The sequence below is a fragment of the Pogona vitticeps genome, chromosome 3, assembly GCF_051106095.1.
Source record: "Pogona vitticeps strain Pit_001003342236 chromosome 3, PviZW2.1, whole genome shotgun sequence".
Taxonomy (NCBI): domain Eukaryota; kingdom Metazoa; phylum Chordata; class Lepidosauria; order Squamata; family Agamidae; genus Pogona; species Pogona vitticeps.
In genome coordinates, this window is record NC_135785.1 from 36,909,529 (window position 1) to 36,936,738 (window position 27,210).

The following is a 27,210-nucleotide window of genomic DNA, read 5'->3' on the forward strand; positions in this document are numbered from 1 at the left end:
TAGTCAACAAAAGAGTGGAAAAAGCTGTACTGGGATACAATCTCAAAAATGATAGAATGATTTCAATACAAATCCAAGGTAGACCTTTCAACATCACAGTAATCCAAGTTTATGCACCAACCACCGATGCTGAAGAGGCTGAAATTGACCAATTCTGTGAAGACTTACAAAACCTTCTAGACCTGACACCAAAGAAAGACATTCTTCTCATTATAGGGGACTGGAATGCTAAAGAAGAGAGTCAAAAGATAAAAGGAACAACAGGTAAGTTTGGCCTTGGAGTTCAAAACAAAGCAGGGCCAAGGCTAATAGAGTTTTGTCAAGAGAACAAGCTGGTCATCACAAAGCTCTTTTCCAAAACATAAGAGGTGACTCTATACATGGACATCAGCAGATGGGCAATACCAAAATCAGATTTATTATATTCTCTGCAGCCAGAAATGGAGAAGCTCTATACAGTCAGCAAAAACAAGACCTAGAGCTGATTGCGGCTCTGATCATCAGCTTCTTATAGCAAAACTCAAGCTTAAAATGAAGAAAGTAGGAAAAAACCACTGGGCTAGTCAGGTATAATCTAAACCAAATCCCTTATGAATACACAGTGGAAAGTGAAGAATAGATTTAAGAAACTAGATTTGGTGGACAGAGTGCCTGAAGAACTATGCAACGAGAACCATCCCAAAGAAAAGGAAATGCAAGAAAGCAAAGTGACTGTCCAACGAGGCCTTACAAATAGCAGAGAAGTGAAGGGAAACAAAATGCAAGGGAGATAGGGAAAGTTACAGAAAATTGAATGATGACTTCAATTATCAAGGATAGCAAGGAGAGACAAGAGGGCGTTCTTAAATGAACAGTGCAAAGATATAGAGGAAAACAATAGAAAGAGTAAAACCAGAGATCTGTTCAAGAAAATTGGAGATATTAAAGGAACCTTTTGTGCAAAGATGGACATGATAAAGGACAAAAATGGTAGGGACCTCACAGAAGCAGAATACATCAAGAAGAGATGGCAAGAATACACAGAAGAATTATATCAGAAAGATCTGGATGTTCTGGGCAACCCAGATAGTGTGGTTACTGACCTTGAGCTAGACATCCCAGAGAGCGAAGTCAGGTGGGTGTTAGAAAGCATGGCTAACAACAAAGCCAGTGGAGGTGATGGCATTCCAGTTGAACTATTTAAAATCTTAAAAGATGACGCTGGTAAGGTGCTACACTCAATATGCCAGCAAGTGTAGAAAACTCAGTAGTGGCCAGAGGATTGAAAAAGATCAGTCTACATCCCAATCCCAAAGAAGGGCAGTGCTAAAGAATGTTCCAACTACCGTACAATTGCACTCATTTCACACGCTAGCAAGGTTATGCTCAAAATCCTCCAAGACAGGCTTCAGCAGTATGTGGACCGAGAACTCCAAGAAGTACAAGCTGGATTTCGAAGAGGCAGAGGGACCAAATTGCTAACATGTGCTGGATTGTGGAGAAAGCCAGAGAGTTCCAGAAAAATATCTACTTCTGCTTCATTGACTATGCAAAAGCCTTTGACTGTGTGGACCACAGCAAACTATGGCAAGTCCTTAAAGAAATGGGCGTGCCTGACCACCTTATCTATCTACTGAGAAACCTATATGTGGGACAGGAAGCAACAGTTAGAACTGGATATGGAACAACTGATTGGTTCAAAATTGGGAAAGGAGTACAACAAGGCTGTATATCGTCTCCCTGCTTATTTAACTTATATGCAGAACACATCATGCGAAAGCCTGTACTGGAGGAATCCCAAACCAGAATTAAGATTGCCAGAAGAAATATCAATAACCTCTGATATGCAGATGATACCACTCTAATGGCAGAAAGTGAGGAGGAATTAAAGAACCTCTTAATGAGGGTGAAAGAGGAGAGTGCAAAAAATGGTATGAAGCTCAACATCAAAAAAACCAAGATCATGGCCAATAGTCCCATCAGATCCTGGCAAATAGAAGGGGAAGATATAGAGGCAGTGACAGATTTTACTTTCTTGGGCTCCCTAAACACTGCTGATGGTTACAGCAGCCACGAAATTAAAAGACATCTGCTTCTTGGGAGGAAAGTGATGACCAACCTCGACAGCATCTTAAAAAGCAGAGAAATCACCTTGCCAACAAAAGTCCGAATAGTCAAAGCTATGGTTTTTCCTGTAGCAAAGCATGGAAGTGGGAGCTGGACCATAAAGAAAGCTGACTACCGAAGAATTGATGCTTTTGAATTGTGGTGCTGAAGGAGATTCTTGGGAGTCCCCTGGACTGCAAGGAGAACATTTTGAAGGAAATCAGCCCTGAGTGCTCACTGGAAGGACAGATCCTGAAGATGAGGCTCCAATACTTTGGCCATCTGATGAGAAGAGAAGACTCCCTGGAAAAGCCCCTGATGTTGGGAAAGTGTGAAGGCAAGGGGAGAAGGGGACAACAGAGGACGAGATGGATGGACAATGTCATCGAAGCTACCAACATGAATTTGACCTAACCCCGGGAGGCAGTGGAAGACAGGAGGGCCTGGCGTTCTCTGGTCCATGGGGTCACAAAGAGTCAGACTAAACAGCAACAACCCCCTGTTCCTCAGACCAGAGCCCCTCATTAACAGAAATCTGCATGAAGGAAAGAGGAGAGTTCTGTTGCAGTAGTAATCAAGTACAAGTATGAACATAAGAACAGAAGAAAAGCCCTGCTGGATCAGTCCAAGGGCCCATCTAGTCCAGCTTCTGACATTTTGAGGTACCTTCCTTTTAAACCTGGAGATTATACATCCCAATCATGGCTTGTAACTTGCGATGGACTTTTCCTCTAGAAACCTGCCCAATCCCCTTTTAAAGGTATCTAGGCCAGGTGTCATCACTACATCCTTTGGCAAGGAGTTCCACAGACTAACAACATGCTGGGTAAAGAAATATGGAATTGGATTTATTCTCTAGTTTGACAGGTTTAAAAAAATAATAGAAAGTTTGATTACATTCTACAGGACAAGTGACAATCACTGCTCAGTCAATACATTGTATGACTGTTCTAGCTCAGGGTGGGATTGATAACAGTGGAAATCCTAAAGCACGGCACAGCCAGACCAAGAAAGGACTATTTGTTCTGATGTCTAGAATTTCAGTGAACAATTCTGAAACCATCATATCTACCGTACCATCCAATGTTAAAATAATTCAATTGTCAGGAAATGTATTCCATTAAGGAACTCTGAATTATAATTGCATGGAAGGGTTTGATAGGGGTGCTTAGTAGAGTCTTCTATCATTTCACTATGATATGACTACAAAAGTTTCATGGAACAAGGATGTCTTAATTGCTCAATCCTATAGTTCTTTAAAAGTGGGTCAAGAAGACTAGCCAACTGGACAAGTCTTGAATTGGGTATTTTATAATACCCAATATTTACGGTACCCAATATTAGAAATTGGATCACAATACCAGTAAGTCAAGAGTCCTATTCCTTTGTGTTATGTTGACATGTTAAAGTTTTTTTTAAAGGACTTAACAACAGCCTTCTTTTAAGGACTTAATAGCAGCAAACCAAAGCTATGACATACTGTACTTTCTTCTACCTCTCTTCCCTTCTCCTTCCTATCAGCTTCATACTCTAATTTACACAAATCACAGTTTATGTCATTTGGCCATGATGCAGAATGATGGTTTTCCATATCCAGGAAGTGAGGAAGAAACCTGAAACAGGAAAAGGTGTTTAAATGGAAGATATGTACAAGACTGATGCAAGGCACAATGGCCAAAACTTTGTATGTCATGTGACTGGCACGAGAAAGTGGTTGAAATACAAGTGGTTCCCTACCCCCGCAAAAGCCTATTCATACCTTGTTTGATTATTGCTTTCTTGAATACTTTCTAGCATTGAATATTGTATGCAAAATGTGGGGAAAATGCAAATGGATCCCTTTTCATTGCAGCGGTGTCAGACCCAAGCAGCACAGTTCACAGACCTCAGCCTCTTCCACCCAGCACTGTCCACCAAAGCAGCCTGCCTTCGAACCCAGAGAGCAGTTCTGCCTACTGCCTCCCCAGCACAAGGCATGGTTTTTCCAGCTATACAGACAGCTTTGTGCCTCCATCTGGACCCTCAAATCCTATGAACCCTGCCATTGGCAACGGCCTTTCACCTCAGGTCAGTACTTTTCCAGACACAGGATTTGCTGTATAACCAAACTCAATTGCCTGTTCCTCAAGGCCATCGTGCGATGATTTGCCAAATTTAAACCATAAAGTATTCTTTATATCAGCCACATGATTTCAGTTTGCTAGTTTCCTCCCTCCCCACTTTCCTACTGACTGAATCGAGTGTCATAGTTTAAATTTAGTTTAAGGCAATGTTTTATAATGTAATCACGAAGACTTGCTGCTTGTATTCAATTGTCAGGCATTTCTTATGTACCACTTTCATAATTTATTTTAAAGAGCTTTCTTCTTCACCCCGCAACTGTTTGTGGCCTTGCTCCTTTATCAGCTTATAGTGCAAAAAATGAAGATTTTATGTACATGTCTGCGTGCGTGCATGTGTGTGCATATAAGTTTAACCATAGAAGTAGAATCCAAGGGAGTTTGGCTCAGCTAATGAGCAGCACACATCAGGCTGAGTGGTAATCGAGTTATCAATGGAGAAATTAAAAGCGTTGCTGCTCTCAGGAAGCCTATAACTGTATGTGAGGGACATAATTGTTTTCCTAATTTGCATGAGCTTTTCTTGGATGACCATGTTAATAAATTGCCTTGATAATTGAGTCTCAAAAAGGTTGGTTAGTTAAATCTCCTACTTCTGGCATATGCCTTGGGGGGTTGACATTATGAGTGACTGCTGAAATATTTGGTAGTTTATTTTATTAATGTGGATTTGGCACAGGTGTTTAAAGGAGCTGTCCACTGAATTCTGAGCAAATGTCACAAAGGACGAAAAAAGCAATCTATAATTACAATCAGGGATCTCTTCAGGGCTGAGTGGGAGAGTTTTAACAGCTTTATCTTCTCTCTGCTCTTTCTTTGTGTGGTTTTAGGGGAGAAAAAACAGAGGGAAGCTTGGAATGACACAAATGAAAAGTGAAAAGACAATTATACTCAATTACACACTAATCACTGACTATCACCACTGCCTAAGCAGGGAGAGGGCATTCTAATAGGCAGAAAATGAGATTTTAATAGCACAAAGGGTGGCCAAAATAACGACTCCTATATCTTTGCCTCCTTCGTTTGCTTCAACTTGTGGTTTGTATCTTAAGAGTATACTTCCTGGTTTCTGCACCATGGTGATAACTCTGTGCAGCTGAAGAGTTCAAAGGCAATGGAGTTGAAAAGAACGAATAGCAAAGGCAATGAAATAAACATTTTTGCCTAAAGGCAAGAGTTCATAAACCCTTTTTTGCAGCAGTAAATGTAATTAAGTTTCAGAGATTCCTATAGCACATAGTGGGATATAGAACTTTATGGCTTTAGACCTTAGTAGAAGGGCGGGGATTGCGGGGGAGGGAAACCAATATGAAAACAAGTGGATATATTTCTAGTAAGACTTTAATTAACATTGGTTTTGAAGAATTTCTGTTTTTAAGTGCAGTTTCCGACAAAAGGCTTGACATTTTATTATGCTGTTAGACTCACAGTGTGCAGTGCCCCGTGATTTAAATATAAAACATTTATAGGGTTGGGAGTTAATCCATCAAAACAGAGACAATGCTGTTGCCATCATCAGGGAATGATGTTCCTAATACAAAAATTAGGACACTGTGAAGAGAGATGTAAGCACAATGCCAGGGATACTGACTGACATTTGGATCAAGTGAGATCTTGGAGAGACATAGCCAAAATCATTACAGCTTATTGACCATTGACATTCCAAAAGTGAGTTCCTCCATCAGGAAATGGTGTTTTTTCTACTAGAGAAACAACACTGAGGAATTCATAGCTATGGATCACAGAGACCATTTCAGACTGCATTTGTGAAGCAACAGGGAGAGAGAAAAAACATTGAATAAGGAGGAGGAGATTCTCTGCCCCACAAAACCTGAATCCATACACAAAAGATTACCAGATTGCTACTGAATTATACTTCAACATCAGCAACAGGACAACATTTATCACAGGGTAGCAGAGTTATTTAATGGGAGGTCTGATGATACATACAGATCTATCCACTGCATGTCTAATGTCTATAAGATCAGTCACGTGACTCAGCCCACCCAACTATGTCTAACTATTCTGTTTTCACCATATAAAGGCTTGATTTGCATCTTGATCCTAGGATTCTTACATCTTTTGGATAGACAGTACAATTCGATGCATATTTACTCAGAGATAGTCCTAATGAATTCAGTTGTGCTCATGTCTAGGTGGGTTTAGTTGAGCATTTAGTTTCCGTTCAATTTTTTATTAATATTTGTTAGAATTTGCAAATTTCTTCACAGACAGGATTTAAAGAACTTGAGATTTTTTAAATAAATAAATAAATAAATAAATAAATAAATAAATAAATAAATAAATAAATAAATAAATAAATAAATAAATAAATAAATAAATAAATATGGATGTGAGTGCTGCCACCGACTGTAAGAATAAAAGCAGTAGGTGACCTCTCTGCCATGGACTCCAAACTGAAAGGTTGAGATAACTCTGACATTATTGTGTGGAAGGGAGGACTTAGAGGCCTGATTCTTTAACCAGCAACCCATTTCCCTGACTCCCATCCTTGGGTCTCTTCATTGGTGCCCTTGTAAACTCAGACTTTCTTGGTCCCCAATTGCCTTCAGTGGGGACAGGCAAAATAAGAATTGTGGAGCTGCCCACAGTCCTTTGTGCAAGCCCATAGCCCCTGGGTTATGTAGGGGTTTGTAACTCTTCTCAGACCATTGCCTGGACTTTGGATCAACTAAAACTGACAAATACTGATCCAGGAACAGATTGATACCTGGTTGGAGCACTTACTTTATAGAAATCTAGATTTGAAGGCCATGGTATTGATCCATGGAAGTGATGAAATAGGGCTGCCATTTCTTTTTCCAGGAAAAGTAGCATATATTTAATACCTGAACAGCAGGAGAGTTACAAAATGGCCCTATCAATACTGATAGTTGCACATACTAATTTTGGCCATTGCAGATTTTGTTCTAGTTCATTTTTGAAGAACTTGCCAAAATCCTGAAACATTTTCACATCTTGAATGTGAGGGGTGTGTGTGTGTGTGTTTAATTAACACAAGAGAAAATACAGCAGAAAGATTCTTGCATTCTACTCCAGAGTTGCCTTGGCTGCCAGATGGGTGGTACAGAAATGAAATGAAATGAAATGAATGAATGAATGAATGAATGAATGAATGAATGAATGAATCAATCAATCAATCAATCAATCAATCAATCAATCAATCAATCAATCAATCAATCAATCAATCAAATATTTGTAAACAAAGACAAAAACACAAATATTGTGACACTGATAAGATCAACAAAAGTTCATTTACCTGTGAACTTTCCTCGATTACAATCCACTTCATTGGATTCATCCATGTGTTTAAGTGTGTCACAAGGTCAAAGTGTATCACACCACAGAGTGCTATAATGCTTTTCCTTTTGTTTTGTTTTTGCTTTTTGTCCTTGTTGAAAGCTGCTAAATGACTCAAAAAGTGAAAAGGTACATGTTGATGAAATCTGGAAGTTATACTCTAAAAAAACAACTATTTCAGGCTCTAGTTAAGAGATAGGAACATAGAAAGGTACCTTTTAAAAAAAATGTTGGTCTACCCTGAGGTCTTCCGGCTGGTAGTACTAGTGATGTGCTTCCCTGGCTCTCAGGAGCAGATTGTGTACACTTGTATCGGGCCCTTTGAACAGGAGAAGCCAGGAAGTGAAGTTGCGGTTGTCCGTATGCAACAATGTGCTCGCAAGACCCCGTGCCTCCCCATTTTTTCTTTATCTCAGTGTGATCCTTTCCATTTATTAAGTCTAGCTGTCAAACACCACAGGAGTATGACATATATAGTATAAGCTGAATTTATGGCAATAGGAGGGACAACATCTTGTTTCAGAATTCACAAGAAAGCTTCTCACTTGCTGTAAATCTGCCGAATTCCCTTCTGATTTAGTTCTTGACAAATAGATGGTGGCCCATCCTATTTTTATGTTGTTTCTGGCGGGGGAAACATTTTCATAAATCACCTGCTTTCTTTCTGGCACAATTCCAAGAGACTTCTTAAATGTGTTTCACCTTATGAACTGTTTCCATTTTTGTTTTTATTTTAAAAGAAGAAACTTAACATGCCTTTTCCTTGTGCTTTTCAAAAAAATGAATGTTTGAGAACCAAGTTTTATCTTACATGGAAGATTTGTGGCTGGATGTTCCATTGCTTATTTTTCCTCTTTGTCCTACACCACAACTGTGGAGACCTATTATTTTGTTTAAAACTGTGGCAAGGGGAGATGAGAATATTTAATCCTTTCTCCCTGTGATGTTTCCCTGATGAAAACTGTATTTTAATCTTTCACTGTTTCCTCAGGGAGGGGGATGTAAATACCTCTCTCTCTCTCTCTCTCTGACTCACTCAGTTTGTCTGTGTTTCTGTTTTTGCCTGTGTGTGTCTTTTAAACAGGAAAACAATGCAGTGGAAATAAAAGAATATTGACATCTCCATAGTACTTACCTGGATGCTGCACCAGCAAGTTCTCTTTTTCTGTTCAGTATATTATTTTCAACCAAGGTGGCCACTGTATGAGTTACCGAAAAAATAGGAAAAGCATGAAGAATGACAGAAATTCATACAATGTTTGCTTATGCTAGTTTATATAATGAAATGCATGTTTATCAATAAATGCTTTCAGGTAAGGTTTACATAAGTTGCTGCAGGGAATTGCTGGTGTACATCCGAGGGCTCAATCACATGTGAGAAAAGAACCCCATTTATACTGATTCTTCTTGTTCCTCTGTTGTACCAATACATTTTTTCAGCAGTCACATAGTATATATGTTAGCAGGAGTGTTCACATTGTTTTGAACTGCATCAATTCATTTCTTTCTATTTGAACCATTATAGCAGACCACAGTGCTCTTTAATTTTGTATTAATCCATTTTCTTTACTGTTTTTTGGAGTAATCAGGCCCTTCCTTTTCCTTTTTTTTTTTTAAATAACCAAAGTGATATATCGGTAGAGCAACAGAGCAGTACGTGTCTTCTCTCCTCCTTCTCCCCTTTTCCCTTCCCTCCTTTACTTACTCATTCCCCTTTCTTTTATTTTCCTGCATATCTCTCCCTCTCAGTTTTTGGGTTTTGTTTTTCTTTTCCCTTTTGCACAGCATCAGAAGGAGGAAGCGTATCGTGAAGAGCAGTTTTTTTTAAAAAAAAGACAGAGAGTTAATGCTAAATCTCTTTATAATTCAAAGAGGAAATGTCTCTCATGCCCTCTTTCATCCACTGAGGAGGGTGGGAGTCTCTCTCCTTCCAGCTGACTCCGTCTGAGCAATGTATTCATGTTCTTTTCACTTGTAGCACCCACTATTAACCAAAACAAGTGGCTTACTGATATCCCTTATTGGTTTTAAAGGGGTAGAAGCACAGTAGCCATGAAGTGGCCACAATGCCCATAAACCTGAACCCTTTGCAAAGGAAATAAATTGACAGCAACATTCACACATAATGAAATGATAAGTGAAGTGATTCATCATCAGTACAATTTAAAACCATTTTCCTGGTGAGGGGAAAATAAGCCACTTACTGGGGCAAATGAATCAATGTTGGCTGTGAGACATGTGAATGGAAAATTATGAAACTATCTTCAAAATGGGCATAACTGGTGTTCTTTGGGCAGGTGTGATCAAGCCCTCCATTGTGCAGTCAAACACAAGATCAAAAACACAACTGAAATGTGCCCCAGGAACTTGTCAGTTAGCTGGAGCAAGTTATGCAAAACTTATCCATGAATAAGATTCTGGCCACTATATGTAAAACAGAAGTAGAACACATTTTATCATAGTGGGGAAAACTGGCTGATTGGCACATGTAAGAGACTGTAGGCATCACAACCCAAAATAGCTTGAGGGTCAAATATTCTCCCCTAGCTAGACTAAAGGAGAACTGTGTCATTTGTGAAAGTCAGTGGTGGAAGAGCTGGGTAAAAACCAACAGACTGACCAGTCCTACAACTCTTGGGGAACTATAGGTAGATGTGTTTCTGAAGAAGGAATGAGATGAGGAACAAAGAAGGAATGAGATTTACTGTCTTCCCCCATGAACTGCCTTTGAGTGGTACCTCAAGGGATGCTTGGGGGCAAATCCTTTAAAATTTTCTTATCTGATAACTTTTGCACAAAGTGGAACAGACCATTGATTCTGTTGAGTTTAGACAGTACGAATCATGTGTTGAGAGCAGCCTATGAAGAGAGCCTGGTAAATGTCTCATCTGAAACAGTTCTGAGACAAGTATCCTACATTTGGGCCAATAGACTGAGAAACAGAGACTTAGCTCAAGACATTTAGAGTTGTCTAATCGATATGGCCACTCCTTCTCTATGCTTCATCCTTTCAAACACAGAGCAGCCAGCCTGCATTTCTCATCAGGTTGATTGAATATTCCTCTGTTGTCTGCTTTGTTCATTATCACTTGATGCCAATGAGAGTTCTTCTGTCACAGACAGTGATTGTTACAGGAACAAAGGAGTGATGAATGGTGTCAAGGTGTAATGTCAAGGGCTGTCTATATTGGCTTAAAACAAACAAAGCCTTCAGCTTGTCTTCCACTCAAAGGTATTTTAAAACAAAACTATCTTGTTGGAGTTGTGATTAATGAGGAATAATGTAAACTATATGTTATATCAGCTCTTCGTACTATGTCTTTCTGTGCACATTTTGACTGGGCTGTTGTTGTTTTCTTGCAAATTGGACTGTAGTATTATATAGTATGTTTCTTTTGACAAATGCAGCCGACACGGAAAAGTTAAAGGACAGAGCAGCTAAGTTTCAAAGTGCCAGAGCACTTCTGATCTCACAGGTCAATTCTGAATCAAAATATTCATGTGTTGCACTATGGGACGAGCAACGTCCAGAGGTCTGAGAGGCACGTATGTCCATCCCTGAAGCCTTGAAGGCTGCAGCCATTCCATCAGTGAAATGCTTCCGACCATACTCTATAGGCCAGAAATGCATTTTTAATAATAATAATTATTATTTATGTATTTGAAACATCACTTGTGTGGGAGTCCCTAGAAGTGATTGAGGGGCTTAAAACTTGGCAAGATTGCTTCACTCAATAAGAAGGCACAAGGGAAATTTTAAATCCTTTTTTTTTTAAATGAAAAATGGGGATGTGAGACCTCTAGGGTTCCACATTTTGGCCTCCTGGGGCTGCATAGGGATAGAAAGCCACTTTACTAGGGTAAGGACAGTGATTATAATAGCATCTTTCCCTAAGCAAAAGTGGATGAGGGGTATCAGACTGGCTTATATAATACTCTAAGATAGTTTAATATTTGGGATATCATAGGACTGAAAAAAAAACCCTTAGCTATTTACCCTATACTAACATATCTTGTGTAGTTTTAAGAAATCTTCGTCGTAGATTGCTTTACCATTAGGCCGAATAGTGAGACTGTCTCATGTAAATAATTTTGAATGACATTTTGAAACAGATGAAAACTGTGAAGACATACATATTGATTGAATTTACTTTCTGACTTTGATATTTCTGTCTCAGGTGCCTAAATCACTGGTTCTTAACCTTGGGTTACTCAAGTATTTTTGTACTGCAACTCCCAGAAGGCCTTTCATCCTTTTGAGGTTGATAAAATGAGCCAGCTCAATGGAGGCAGCAGGGCAATGTGTAGTGTGCATAATTAACTTGTAAATCACCCCAAGAGTGCTTTAGGTGCTGTGGAGCAGTATGTAGGCAGCACACTTTGCTTTTTACTATTAGAAGTGCACACCATGAGGTGAACAGATATTTCAGATTCAGAAACACCATCACTGACTGTTGACAATCACTGACAAGTGAAGGTTTTCAGATATGTTTTAGCCCAGTCAAAGCGAATTCCATTAACTTTAGTGGAATGTTCAAAAGTCAAGTCATAGTTGTCTTCCTTTTGTCACATACCATTTAGTAAGGTGCTTATCTTCTATAGTAGTTAAGCAACAGATTTCACATGCCAAAGTGAAAATTACTGAATATTTTTAAAGAATTATACTGGTTGTAGGTGGGGAAAGAGAACCCTTTTACTTATGATTTGTTGCCTCTGTTTTATGTATTACTTGGCCCTAATTGACAAATATAGTACCATAGTCCTTCAGAAAGACAAACAGAAGGACTCTATATCAAACCAAAACTCTTACTAGAAGCTGAAATGACTAAACTGAAGCTATTGTTCTTAATGTATCAAGAAGACATGACTTGGAAAAAGTAAGTAATGCTGGGAAAAGTAGAAAGCAATAAGGCAAAGAAGAAGACCAATCATAAGATTAACTGAATAAAGAAAGCCATAGCCTTTATGGTGCAAGGTGTGAGCACAGTGATTCACAATAAGGCCTTTTGGAGGTAATTTATTCCTAGGTTTCTCCTGAAAAAACAACCTTCTGGCACATAGCGACAATAATACAATAAACTGGCTTGCAATGGTTTTAAGGAGATGGCCGTATTAGCCTGTTTCAGCAGCATTGCTATACAACAGCAATAGCAACCATAAAAAAATAAAGCCTTGTGAGAACTAGAATAGATCTGTTTTGAACAGATAAGAACATAAGAAGAGCCCTGCTGGATCAAGCCAAGGGCCCATCTAGTCCAGCTTCCTGTATCTGACAGCGGCCCCACCAGATGCCTCTGGGAGCACATGAGACAAGCACACAATGAACTGGGACATCCCAAGCTAGTGTTCATATGGGAAAGTTTCCAGCTGATACCAGCTTTCAGGAAGGTGGTGAGATTCCATGTGGAAGCTGCAATGCCTGCTACTTCACCAGAGCTTCAAACAGCTTTGGACCTTCAGATTTGACATAAAGTACTCAGAAGTGGTACATCATTCCCTTCTTCGGGACTGCAACTTGCCCAAGGCTATAAAGGCTTGCTCTTCAGAGACACGGTAGAAAATTGAACTCCAACCCCCTGACTCTACAATCAGGTACTGTATTCAGATTTACTGAGCTTTCCAGCCAGAGCACAGTAAGCCTTCAAGCCTATGCATAAGGCTTCCTCATTCCATTAAACAGTAGGTGTTATTGTTCTTCAGGTGACATCATACCAGAATGTCTATATTGTAGGTTTCAATGTGTTTCTTGCAACAGTATATAATTCTGAGGATTACAATGTCTTGTCCTGTACAGGAGGGTTTACTCAATAAAAGAAAAATAAATCAATATATATGTATTGTATACGTATGTGTTATTCTATGCTGCCATAAGAAATAAGAAGAGCCCTGCTGGACCAGGCCAAGGGCCCATCTAGTCCAGCTTCCTGTATCTCACAGTGGCCTCATCAGATGCCTCTGGGAGCACACGAGACAACTAGATATCTGTCCCCTGATACCCCTCCCCTGCATCTGGCATTTGCAGGTACCTGCCTTTTAAACCTGGAGATTATAATCCCCCATTCTGTTTTTGTCCGTCCGTCCGTCCGTCCACCCTTCCTTCCTTCCTTCCTTCCTTCCTTCCTTCCTTCCTTATGCTGAAATAGACCACAATGAGTCTGCTTCCAGAGATGTTGGCAACATCTTTGGGTCTGAGTTCAAAGTTTGAGTCTTTTGTACCAAGTCTTGAGTTCCAAGCCCCAAGTCCAAATCCCTATTAAAAATAAGTTATTTGCCCCAGAAAATAGACTTAGGTGGGACAGGTGTTCAAACAGAGGACAGACACCTTCAAAAGGTGGGTTGTAGTTTTGCAACCTTTCCAGTAGTAGACTATCCATCATAAAAGGTGATGTGGGTGTGCCTTAGATAAAGTTGCCTTCCACACCACAACTGAATAACTCCACAAGGTCATTGAAGAGTGAGGAGGGACTCTCCCCATGTAAAGACTCAGACAGTCTATGGTATCAACAAATGATGATCCAAAGAAGAAGAGATACTTTTATAGTGCATTGTGAGTGTTGTGGGGTTTTTACATATATTATAGCTCTAATCACAATGATAATCATGTCAGTGGTTGTGGCATAAGTGTTATTATCCCATCTTGCAAGTGGAAAGGTGTGGGGGAGGGTGTTGGTGAATGTTGCTGAGGCTGAGAGATAAAGGCTTGCCTTGGGCCACCTAACTGAGGTGAGATTGTCACTTTAAAGGCTGCTCTTTTTGGCACGTGTTTTAAATCCCTCAGAAATCAATGGGGTGAATGACAGAATGTGAGCTTTTCTGAAGTGAGTGGGGGGATGTGGAAATCTCTCTTGCAGTGGGTGGAATGAGGTGGTGGGTTTCCTAGTGAAAAAGAGTTCACAGCAGGTAATGCCATCCATCTTAGCAGCAGTTTGAAATGTTCAGTGTAGTGATGAATGAGGGTATCTGACCCACATCTGTTTTACATTAGAATGGAACAGTGCCCTGACATTGTTAGGAGCATTTGTCAAGATTCCCTGGACAGTGCTTCTGTAAATTACATGCTGCAAATGTGTCAGGGTCAGATAAGAGGATATCATTAACTCCACTAAAGTTTACTCATCATCCTGTCGGTTCAACTTAATATGTTAACAGCCAACCATTTTCTTTGTGCTGTTTCATTATATCTTTCAATCAAGAGGAAGGGGGAGAAGAAATGTTTAATTCTAGCCCAAAATATAGCGCATGTTTGTCTCTCATAAATCATATTAATTGCAGACATGGTTACAGAGCATATTAAATGAAAGGCATGCGTAAATGAATTAAAACATGTGAGGATTTTATGATGCCTATGGTAAGTCCAAGTGGCTCTAATACCAGTCATAATAAGTGGCATTGCATTGCATTAAATGAAATATTTTTTTCTGAGTTTAATAAGATTTACACATTGTTGAAAATAGATGGCTTGTCTATAATAACTTGATAATAATAGGCCAGATGTTGCTTAACTATATTTAAGCTTTTATAATGCACCTCTCCTTAAATACAGAGGGTCAGATTTTTAGCTCTTGGGGAAAAGGATCCATGCTTCATTCCAGACGAGCTTGTTATTACTGGAAACTGCAACATACCTGTATAATATTGGATTTTCCCTGCTTTCCACTGCATTCATTACTAAGTCTAGTACTCTGAATACTATATTTAAGGCAGAAACTGGAATACACAGTATATTCTGAGAGAGATGGCTGAAATATAGAGGATAAATATTTTGACAAAGAAGAATGAAACTATCCAGGACCAAATCCTGCATAATATGTTCCCACTACAACAGCCTTTTCATCCACAAGAGACTTTTTGGAGAGTAGGGAGTGGAAGCATGTCTACAGCAAAGAAAGAAAGAAAGAAAGAAAGAAAGAAAGAAAGAAAGAAAGAAAAGAAAGAAAGAAAGAAAGAAAGAAAGAAAGAAAGAAAGAAAGAAAGAAAGAAAGAAAGAAAGTCAAAGTTCTTAGTCTCAAAAGTGCCAGAAAACCTTGCTCTTTTCTGATATGCTGATAGACTAAAAGCTCTGTCTTTGAAAGGTGTTGAAAACAAATACAAATGAGTGGTTTCAGTCTAATTAAAATTACTTGTTTGGTATAACGTGCTAAATCTGCTGACAATACAGGTAACACTCCCACTGTATCCTCTGGATGACTGAAAGAAGGCAGGTAAACAGTAATGCTTTGGGAATTATATATGCTTAAAATGGAATTGTGCATAATAAACCATGGTCATTGGTGGTATAGACTCAAAGGGGACACACTAGTAAAGGACTTGTATTGTATTTCTCATGAAAAAAAAAATCTTGAAATTATATGTGACATCGGAAATACTTTATTTTCCCTCTTACGCTTTAATCGCATCAAACATGTGGCTCGAACTAGAGAGTTTGATCTTTGACTTCAGTGGGAGGAAAGACATTTGCTTTGTGCCCTGGAGGGAGTGGGACACAGCTGAGCAAGATCCCTGGGTCAGCCAAATCTTATGCAAGTGGGCAAGAGAGAGCTGAATGGAGTCCATGGGAGGGGAATGACCAGAATTTGACTGCACTTTGAACTGTTTTTAAATGGTTTTCTGAAATTATTTAATAGATGCTGCTTAATTTCCTGAACAACTTAAAAGTGTGTGTCTTTGTATATGTTTCATTTTCATTTTCCCTCTTACCATTCCTATTTAGAAGCCTGAAGTGGGTAAATGAAAAAAATGTATAATTCACATAATAAGAAATAAATAATAATAAAAAAACACACTGTACAATGAAACCAAAACAATATTTTAATCCTTTCAGAGAATCTTCTAAAATTGTGTGCTAACACATGGCGACGGAGAAGATAAAACAGCAGTCCAACTACTATATTTTAGGGACATTCAAAAAGCAGTTTAACTTTAGCTATGTTTGCAAAATAAACCAAATTGTGAGGAAAGATGCTTCATGAAAACTGTACCAGAAGCAACTTTGACTGCACTTCTGTTTACATCAGCAAAAGCTTGAGATGAAATGTTCAATATTTAACATGCTATAGTGTACACACAGTTTGGAGAAGTTACTTTTTGGCTACAATTCTGAGAGTCCCCTAGCCAGCATATCCGAGCATATGTATACTCCCTATGGGTATATAAACAAATAATGAGAATTAAATAGCCCTTCAGTCAAGGTTTTTCTGGATCTGTTTGAGGTATGCAATTAATTGTTAATCTATAGTTTGTTAGTCACACTTTCCAGTATATGTATACTTGTAGGAGTGACTAAAAACAATATTCAAGAAAATTGCTTTGGCTTCCACCAACAGGCAGAAGTTACAACGTTTTTCTTCAATACTTCTTTTTGTAACTTCTTCTGGATAAGTATACTTTGGAGGGCGTATGCAGCTTGTATAGGTTACCTTTTTGGATTACAGTATGTATACATAAATATAGTAGCTGTGCTGGCTGAAAGGTAAGTAATGTTTCCAAGTTCTGCTCTACAACCTATGAGAAACAGAAATGCTCAGCCAGTCCCAGAATAAGTCCTTAAATAGCTTTTCTAACAAAGTGATTAGGTGGAAGCCTGTCATGCCCTTCCAGTCACTCCTTGTTCTGGTGCTATAAGGTCATGACACATACCATAAGACAGAGTTTCTGCCTTTAGGCTGCTTCCCTTGCAGCCTTCAAAGAGAAAGAGCCCAAAATCTAATTATCTAGATACTAATCAACTACAGCAAGTCTTTGTAGGTATTTCTGAGATGACAATTTTGGTTCTGATTTAATAATATTTTCCCCATCCTCAAAGATGAACAGTAGATGGATACATTAGACAGCAGCTATATTTGATATAAATGACTATCAAAAGCAAGCAAACATAAATATACCTAATTTGCCTTACTTTTTCATGAACTGGCAAAATATGTATATGTAGCAATGAACATCAAGAATTTTAGTGAATGTTGCTATCCACAGGAATTGAAATCTGAATTCTGGAGAAAGTTAGAATAAAATGAAAGAATAGTAGAGAAAAGCGCCATCCTTTGCTGAAGTGAATGAGTGCTTCATGATACTAGGATTTTACCCATAGCTTTTTTGTACAATTATTGTAGGCTAAAACATGACTTAGACTTCTTCGGAGAAGAAGTTCATGCACATCCCTTATGGGCCAAATGTCTGTCCCCAAAAAGCCTGAAAAAAGCCTGAAACATGGCAACTCTCAGAAGGGCCACTGAAGCCATGTGTGGCTTGATCAATATGCCTCAGAACCTCTTGCAGTGCAACCTAGAGTGCTGTGGTCCAATTGTGTCAAATTGTACATAGCCATGATATCCTATTTGCATTCTGAGATATTGCAGTGGACTGCCAAGTGCACTCTGGTGGTAGCATGGAAATGCGGCAGCTCCAGAGTAAGAAACATCTTGATATTTACCTTAACTATAAGGTGGTCTATTTATTTATAAGATCTAGATGGGAAAATATGGTAATTTATAAAATGGCTTATATGGATCCTCTCCTCCACCTCCACCCCCTCCCCCAAATTTCAGGGAGGTTGTTTGGTAGCTCACATGTATGTTGTCTTGGGAATGGAGGCATCTGAGAGAAAATTAGACAACCACCTGTCAGATCTGCTTTGATTTGGCTTCCTGCACTGAGCAGCGGGTTGGACTCAATGGCTTATAGGCCCCTTCCAATTAATTATTATGTGAGTCTATGATTCTATGATATAATTGCCACATGTCCTCCAAAATGTTCAGCTGTTCTCAATATGTACAGTCATAGCCATTTCTTTGGAACATATTCTTTGCAAGAATGATTTTAAAGCTCTCGAGGAGGCACAAGGTCCAGAGAGGAGACAGTAAGCATGTGAGCTTCTTTTTTGGGGGGTGGGGGGATGGACTATAGATCCCAGAATTCCAAAGCCAGTGTGGCCATTGACTCTACTGGTACTGGGATTCTGGGTGTTATTGTAGTCCAGAAACATATTCCCAATCTCTAGTTGATCACTATGGGTGTGTGTGTGTGTGTGTGTGTGTGTGTGTGAGACAGAGACAGACAGACAGAGAGAGAGAGAGAGAGAGGTGATGAACCCAGACTGCCTGTCCCTGTTTTTATGAATATTTATTTATTGGTGGAAGATGTGGAACCTATTCAATTGAATTTTGCTCATTTTTCTCGTAACTATGCAGGACACTCATAGTCTGGTTCAAAATTTTAGCTATGGTTATGGGAAAAAACCAGGGCGTAGGAGCAAAATCCATCAAGGTTACACTGTAATAGACGTCTTATTTTCTAATATGCCACAAAACCATGTATAATAATTTTCAGTAGTTTTATTAGTCCTGTTAGTGTCTAAAACTTTGGGACTACATTATTCTACATACTGGGATAAAGAGCTCTGGTGGCCAGTTTTCTTCATCCACCTCCTTCCGTGTGCCATAGTGCTGTCACAAATGTGCTGTGGGTTTTTTGTGTTTTTTTTTTTGGAAAGAAAGATAGATTAAAGTTGAAAGTGACTGCAGGCACACTTCTTGTTTTGAATAAGGTTTTTAATGAAATCTTTTTAAAAGTAGAAGGAGGAGGCTGTGACATGTGCAAAGGAAGACAATATTAATTTTACTTTAATTTTATTTAGTGCACTTTTATGCTGCCTTTCTCTCTGCCTTTCTTAAGTATCCATTTAAAAAAGGACACAAATTAAAAAATCATACAAAAACAATTTAAAATATTAAAACTACATAAAAACAAATTAACAAATACAAAAGACTTACAAATTGCATTTAAAAGGTTATGTCGGCAAATAACATAGGACAACTAGCCATGTTAAAATTAGATATTAAACACTAGAAGCTTGCTGGAAAAAAAACTTTAAATTGCCACCAAATATAGAGGAGAGAAAGGGCCAGCCTAGCCTCACGGTGCTGAGTATTCCACAAGGAACTGTGGGATAGCTCAGTTTAGGTGGAGCCAGAGGCTGGGAGTTTGATTCCCACTGTATCTTCTTGACACGGGTTGGACTCGATGATCCATACGATCTCTTTTGGCTCTGTGGTCCTAAGATTATTATAATCAGTATAATCAAACCTGACTGCAGCCATTGACAAGAACTGCTCTTGGTTCCCTGTCAAATGAATCTATAAAAGTGATGGGACTGAAAAAAAAGGACCTCCCTGGATGATCTTAAGACTCAAGGAGGTTTATATGGAGAGTTACAGTCTGTTCAATAGCTTGGACCCAAGCCACAAAGGGCTTTATAGGCCATAACCAGCACTTTGTTTTGGGCCTATCTACGGCTAGTAGGAAGCTATGGCTAATAGGAACCCATTCTGATAGCTATTAGTGAGGGATCATGAGATTTGCAGTCTAACAACATCTGGAGAGAGACACTTTGTTCACTCCTATTTAGGTACTGTACAGTATTTTGTTTCAGCATAAAGAACAAAACACACAGGCGTTCATTGTACCTGCTACTTTCACTTTGCAACAAAAAGGAACTTCCAAGGGAAGGATCATACTGATCAGGGGACTGTCAATGTTGCTGCCATCTGGGTTAAACAAAGGGCTCCATCATGAATGGCTAATTAGCACACAAGGAAAACATCATTTTATTAGCCTTTCCTTGTAAATAGCTACTGCAGTGGTCAGAGAAATGAACTGCAAATGTGCATTGGTTAAGCATAAGGGAGTAGTAGATGATCTTGCGTCATCCTTGCCTTGACTAAAGGATGGGGCAGGTGTAGGGAAGTACTGTTATGTAACAGAAATTAAGCAATGACTTCCAGTGCTTGCTTTTCTTTTAATTGTATTTATAAATGGCCTGTGATCGGGGTGGGGGCACCGTCCTGAAATACAAGGCAGTACATTTTAGGAAAAGGGGTATAAAAGAAAGAAAAGCCCATGGAGTGAGTTCATATGTCTGCTCATTACTCAGGACTTTCAGTGAAAGAGTTGTTATGGATGAAGCACTTCATTTTCATTATATGCTACAAATGGTACTTTTTGTCATTAATGGTGACTAAACAGTACTATTAAGGATAATAGTAACTAACTATAACTAATTACTTTTTCAAGTTGCTTTCCATGATCTCATTCTATAAACTGTGTCATGTATGATACATTTTTTGCAGCAAAATAAATACTGAACAAGAAATAGAATAATGGTTGTTGTGGGTTTTTCGGGCTCTTTGGCCATGTTCTGAAGGTTGTTCTTCCTAACGTTTCGCCAGTGTCTGTGGCCAGCATCTTCAGAGGACAGCACTAGGAAGAACAACCTTCAGAACATGGCCAAAGAGCCCAAAAAACTCACAACAACCATTAGATCCCGGCCGTGAAAGCCTTAGTGAATACATAGCAGTAGAATACCCAGGACTGCTGCCTGAGCAACAAAGATAAAATGGTATGTGTTTGTATGTTGGCACTGCATAAAGTTTTACACAACTAGCACTGACCATATGCTTGATGAGAGACTTTCTGTTTTCTGGTGACTTATCTTGACAGCTATGTCCTTTTGAATATGTTTCTAATTCAATATATGGTTAGAGCTACCAAGACAACTTCTTTGTATTACTTCCAAATCCACTGAGTTGGCTTGCTGTCTAAGAAATTAGATTAGCCACCCTTCAGTTTCAAGAGAATATGGTAACGTGCTCTGTATCGAGGACTTGGAACAAAGTCTAGTGTGGCTGATGAGGCCAATTCGAGAGTGACAATCCCTTCCACACTGAAGACAAATCCAATCTGTCCCCTGTCCAGCTCCTTGATTTGGCTGGTTTCGGGACTGCCTCTTTGCCTCGGCCTGATGAACAAGTGTCTCTTCAAAATGGGAGAGGCCATGATGTACCATGTTCCTCCAGGCTGAACTCTCATATGTCAAGGTTTCCCATCTGTTGGGGTCCATTCCTAAGGCCTTCAGATCCTGCTTGCAGATATCCTTGTATCGCAGCTGTGGTCTCCCTCTGCGGTGATTTCCGTGCACTAATTCTCCATACAGGAGATCTGTCTAAGAAATGGTATCCACTCTAACATGATTGAGGTGGTTGAGAATATGCTTTCGGATGTAAACATACCATCTGAGTATGAGTTAGGCCAATCTTGGTATTCTATTTAAGCACAAAAATGGCTTAAATATAACTGCAATGAATCTAGTTGTGGCTTATGTGTTTCCAATCCATGCTGCTTAAAATGAGTAAAACCATGGTTACATACAGTTAGACATCTAAGAACAACAAAGAAAGAGGCATTATCATATGCTATACGAGATGGGTTAGGGTTGCATTGGAGGTTGAGCAGGAATATCAGCTGGAAGTTACTTTTTAGGCATTTGTTAGTTCTATTTCATGTTGGAGTTGGCAGGGGAAAAGCAAGTAATCAATGATATAAGGAGAGGAAACCATCAGCTTCAGTCCTCTTGCATATTGCTTGAAGTATGGATTTTCATGCTTACTAACCTTTTCCCCCACATCTTCCTTTTTGTTTTAGGTAATGGGCCTTTTAACTAATCATGGCGGTGTACCTCATCAGCCCCAAACTGACTATGCTTTGTCACCATTAACTGGGGGCTTAGAACCAACCACTACAGTCTCAGCTAGCTGCAGTCAAAGATTAGATCATATGAAAAGTTTAGATAGTCTGCCTACATCCCAGTCTTACTGCCCACCGACATACAGCACCACTGGTTATAGTATGGACCCTGTCACAGGATATCAGTACGGACAATATGGACAAAGTGAGTATCAGGTCATGTTGACATCTATGTAAAATCCAATTCTTGGATGCAGCTTTCAAAGATTTGGGAGCCAGACATAATCATCATCACCATTGTTGTTGTTGTCGTCGTCATCACCATCACCATCACAACATTATTTTTGGGTTCAGGGGGAAATGTTTCAATGCTTCCCCTGAAATTGTCATAGGCCCAAGGGGCAGGGTTGTTGTTTTTTTTTAATAGAAATAATGGAACATCAGTTCCAGGTGTTTCAGATCAGATGGGACGGGGGAAATGGAAAAATTGTCCCTGTGTCTCCTAGTGGGCATAAGGGTGTTTTGCTTCTTTGTTTCTGCCCAAACAGTTGGCATTGGGGGCTTTGAGAGCTGGAGAAGCTCTGAGAGTAAGGATTCCCCCACCCTGATCTGGCATCAGAGGGCAATACTACAAAGGCTTATGTTTAAGTCACATTTGAGCACACCAGATCCATGATGGAATTTGTGCAGCAAAAAGGGTAGGGCTATAAAGATGCAGGGCAAGCTTCACACAGTATTGGTGTTCTATAGATTTTTTTTTCTTTCCACAGTCTAATAATTTCAGTTGCTAAGACAGGCAACAATAACAGTGACCTTTGGAGATTGACTTCACATGCTCATAGGATTCTTGCACAATGCTCCCCAATCTTCTTCTATTAATATTGTAACTTCTGGTATTAGTGTTTTATTGATATTTTATGCTTTGTAGGCTTGGGTAGAAATCTTTGTAAGGGACTGATCCAGATCAGGGTATTAGTTTTAGGAAAAATATTAGATTTTATGCTGGTTTATTTTAAACATTTCATCAGAAAATTCATTAAAAATCAGTTCTGACCTGCAGAACCCAAGTTCACACCCATCTATTGGCCAAACCAAAATAAGAACCATTACCCTCCTGGACTACACTGCCACACTATTTGTTTGTTTGTTCGTTTAAACTCATACCCCACCCATTTAGTAGACTAACCACTGCCCGGGCCACTATTTCAGCCAGCTTGGCCATTGGCCAGATTGGCCCAAGTGTACGGGGAGTTGTATTCCCAAAAAACACCATAAAAACTTTCCCATCTCTGAGCCAGACAAGTATCATTCATCCTCCATTCCATGTTTGTAGAATAGAAATTATAATAGTCTACATTGCACAGTTATAATGAGGGCACATCTAATAGCCCCTTAATCCAAACGTTGACTACCTATCCATTAGCAAGCTTCTCTAGGCTCAGCACCATTCCCTAGAAAGTCATCAGTGAGAGATAGGTGAAAATATACAGGTATTTCCATTTCCCTACCATACAGCATATCCCATTGTAAAGTTAATTCTACTTTGAAGCAAGGCCTTTAGCAAATGCACAGTTTCCATGTAGAGTGTGACATCGTCTCAGACCTCAAGAGATGTTAATGTTAACTTATGGACTGTCACTCAATTCCATGTGTTCTGGAGAGGAAAATTGTCTCAAGCAATACTGTTGGAAAAACGTTTAGCAGCGCTGATTAAACTTTAGTAGGGTCATCAGATTTCTCAGACCATTACACCCACCCGCAAGCTGGTGAAAGGGGCATATTTTCTCTATTAAAAGTGGTGCATACATCTTTAGTAACAAAACAAGACATACATGTTTGTAGTAGAAATGCAGGAAGGTCAAGAGTGCTTCTAAATCAAATGGATTCTCTTCCTTTCATAGTAGTAGAGCTACGTTCGCTGCTAAGCTGGTAGATTGTTCCAGCAAGATTTTTGCTGCATAATTATTTTCTAAAGTGATGTCAACAACATCTTGATGTTATTAATTGTTGAGACATGAAACCTGATTGCCATTAGGTAAAACAGAGGGGTTGTCCAAAATGAAATAACCACTGGCATTCCACTATTAGAAACACATGTTTTTAATGAGGTCAGCTCAAGAATCATTATACTATATAATCCCAGATACAGAGAGTTTTGTCAAACTTGTCTAAGAATAAAAATATTAGTCCCTTTCCTTTGATACATCAGTATTAAATATGACAATGTCAACCTGTAGTTGACACTGCCCCTTGCTGTGAGGTTGTCACAGCATGACTTTAAAAGCTTCTTTTGCATTTTTTTTAACAGGTGCCTTTCATTATCTGAAGCCAGATATTGCATAGATGAACTGTCCACTTCAAGTGAAAACCAGTCTTGTTCCTGGTCTAGCTCCAATATTTGGAATGGAGTGATCCTCTCATCCAGCTGCAGCCTAGAATGAAGTGATCATGCTAGAGATAACAGGACCGTTAAGTTCTTTTCACCAATCAATCCTTTCAGTAAGAAGTTTGGAGTAAAGCAGCTCAGAAGACAAAGACTATGACCAAGCACCCAAATAAAATGCAGCACGGTTCAGCACTGATGTGTAATTCTTTTCCTTTCCTCCTTTTACAAATGACAGTGTGTTTCAAACTGCTGAGCTGAAATATACATTCCAATTTTAGGTTGACAGAGAGCCATGAATTAATTTGGATGCCATGTTCTGTATTGTGGCAACTGACTCCTACACACTCATTTTTTTTTTTACATGAAATGCCGCTTTGCTTGGTTTGTAAAGCATGGCCAGGAGAACATTGTTTTACACACTGGAAACTGACCTCAAAAGGAAATGTTAAGGTCTGTAGGAAGCTAGACTAGATGTTTGAAGACTTCCAGAAATACAGTAAATTATTGGTTATCTTCTTGTTCTTTGTAATCATGTTGTTGATAAATGTCACATGGAAGTTTCCCCCCTCCTTCCTTACAGCAAATGAGAAAGTGTATCATGAAGAAAAGTTTTGCAAGGTTGTTTGTATGTGAAATTTTCCTATTCGATGTTACCTCCTGGAAGAAAAAAGCAAAAATACAGAATACTTTTGATTTCAATGACTGCTTAACAATGTGCAATATGTCATACCTCACCAAGCTTTGGTAACATCCAAGGCATTATATATAGAATCAAAGTTATATTTTTCCAGGTACTTTTATTTTTACAGTACATAATTCACTCTTTTAATATGCTGAGGTGTCATGGTCTCTATAGGTGGCCTGCGGTTCATTAGTTCAGCAGGCGACTTTAGGGAAAGACAATACAATTTTTTAAAAAATTATGTTTACATTATTTTTTAGCAAAATACAGGACATAAATCACTCTGCCTTTGTAACTGTCATGTAACTTTAAATTATACAGTGGCATCCAATCTATGGGGAAAAAACAATAGAAACCAACGTTTACATACATTTTGTGTTGTGACATTTTCAAATGTCAATAAATTTTTGTTTTGAAATATTAGGAGGGGCAGGAAGATGGCAGGCAGTGTTATTTATTTTACTTTATTCTTGGAACAATGAACGAGGTAGGGCACAGATACATTCCTTTTAGCATTCAACCCAGTGAAAATAGTGAGTAAGTCTAGGGTAATAGTACAGAGATTAGTTCACACATTGGTCTTAAAGGGTGATGGAACAAAAGAAACAATAACTTTCTGTTGCAGCCTCTACCAACAACACATGTGTTGTAAAAAAAAGTCTCATATAAAAATGCAGTAAATATTTACTATTTATAATTAATAAACAGCTATAAAAACTTGCCAAGCATTCTTTTTGCTTTTGGTCCTGAATTGTATGAGTTGCATGATACAGCATCGACAACTGACTTGCACAGAAAATTATGTTTTTTGGAGTTTTTAGGGTTTCTAGAATATAGCAATCTCAATTTTGATTGTGATGCTTGCTCTCCAGGAGTTACTTGCAAGGGCCTCACATGCCCACCCCTAGATCTTGAATGGCCACACCCACTATCGAAACACACATCTCTCACAAAGTGTGTGTGTGTAATTTATTAGCTGATTTTATCCCGCTATAAGGACCCAAAGTAAGTAAGTAAGTAAGTAAGTAAGTAAGTAAGTAAGTAAGTAAATAAATAAATAAATAAATAAATAAATAAATAAATAATCCTGCAGTGAACAATGCAAAGAATTAATTATGAGGTACAGGAGGCCCTAGAGGTTCTGGGAGGCTAACAAAATGTGAAAAAAATGTCCACTACGTCTCTTAGAGCAGTGGTCTCCAACCTTGGGCCTCCAGATGTTCTTGGACTACAAATCCCAGAAGCCTTCACCACCACCTCTGCTGGCCAGGATTTCTGGGAGCTGAAGTCCAAGAACATCTGGAGGCCTAAGGTTGGGGACCACTGTCTTAGAGGGCAGAAGGGGAATTTCAGAGCCAATCTTTTTTCATTTTCTTAATTTACGGGGTACTGGTGGGCTCCATGAGTTATATGTTTCCCACCCTTGATTTAAAAGGTGCTTTACACAGTGGTGTTAAGTCAAGAAAAGAAGGAACAAATGAACCACCAACCGACCGACCAACTGCCTGATAGTCCTGCAGGTTATACCAACTGGCAGGGCTCTTTTGGGTTTCAGGCAGATATCCTTCTCACTCCTCCATAGTGAACGCACACTCTGAAGCTAGGATCTTCTCGCTTTAGCATTGAATTTCCTTTTTTCCTTCAGTTGGTGCACTTACTGTATTGTATTCTTTTGTTTGCCTGCAGTTTAAAGAGAAGTGCCATTTTAAGAGGAAGGAGATTCTTAATACCCTCTGTTTGGATTGTTGTGTTACTAGGATTCCCAGCAACACCATACAGTGGGGTCTCTACTTAAGAACGTCCCTACTTAAGAACAATCCAACTTAAGAACAGCTCCATTTGCTAAATTTTGCTTCTACTTGAGAACAGAAATCCAAGATAAGAACAGGAAAAAAACTTTCCTGCTCTTTTTTTAACCTTAGGTCATCTTAGGTTAAAAAAAATTCTCCCCCTAGTGGTAGAGTACGTATTAACCAGCTTTGCATTAGTTCCTATGGGAACTAATGCTTCAATGTACGAACGCACCTCTACATAACAAAAAAACAGCCAGAACGGATTAATTGGTTTTCAGTCCATTCCTATGGGAAATTTTGCTTCAACTT

General features: G+C 39.0%; 1 protein-coding gene across 2 annotated transcripts in view; it reads left to right on the top strand.

Moving 5' to 3' along the window:
- PAX3 (paired box 3) overlaps positions 1-25,826 on the top strand; it is a 130,218-nt gene extending 104,392 nt beyond the window's left edge. For both annotated transcript variants that reach the window (XM_020795492.3, XM_020795494.3), the window contains exons 7-9: positions 3,938-4,152; positions 21,999-22,245; positions 24,349-25,826. In XM_020795492.3, coding sequence (XP_020651151.1) covers positions 3,938-4,152; positions 21,999-22,245; positions 24,349-24,383 — 497 coding nt within the window. In that variant the 3' untranslated portion in view covers positions 24,384-25,826. The remainder of the gene's footprint in view (positions 1-3,937; positions 4,153-21,998; positions 22,246-24,348) is intronic.
- Positions 25,827-27,210: the final 1,384 nt, after the last annotated feature.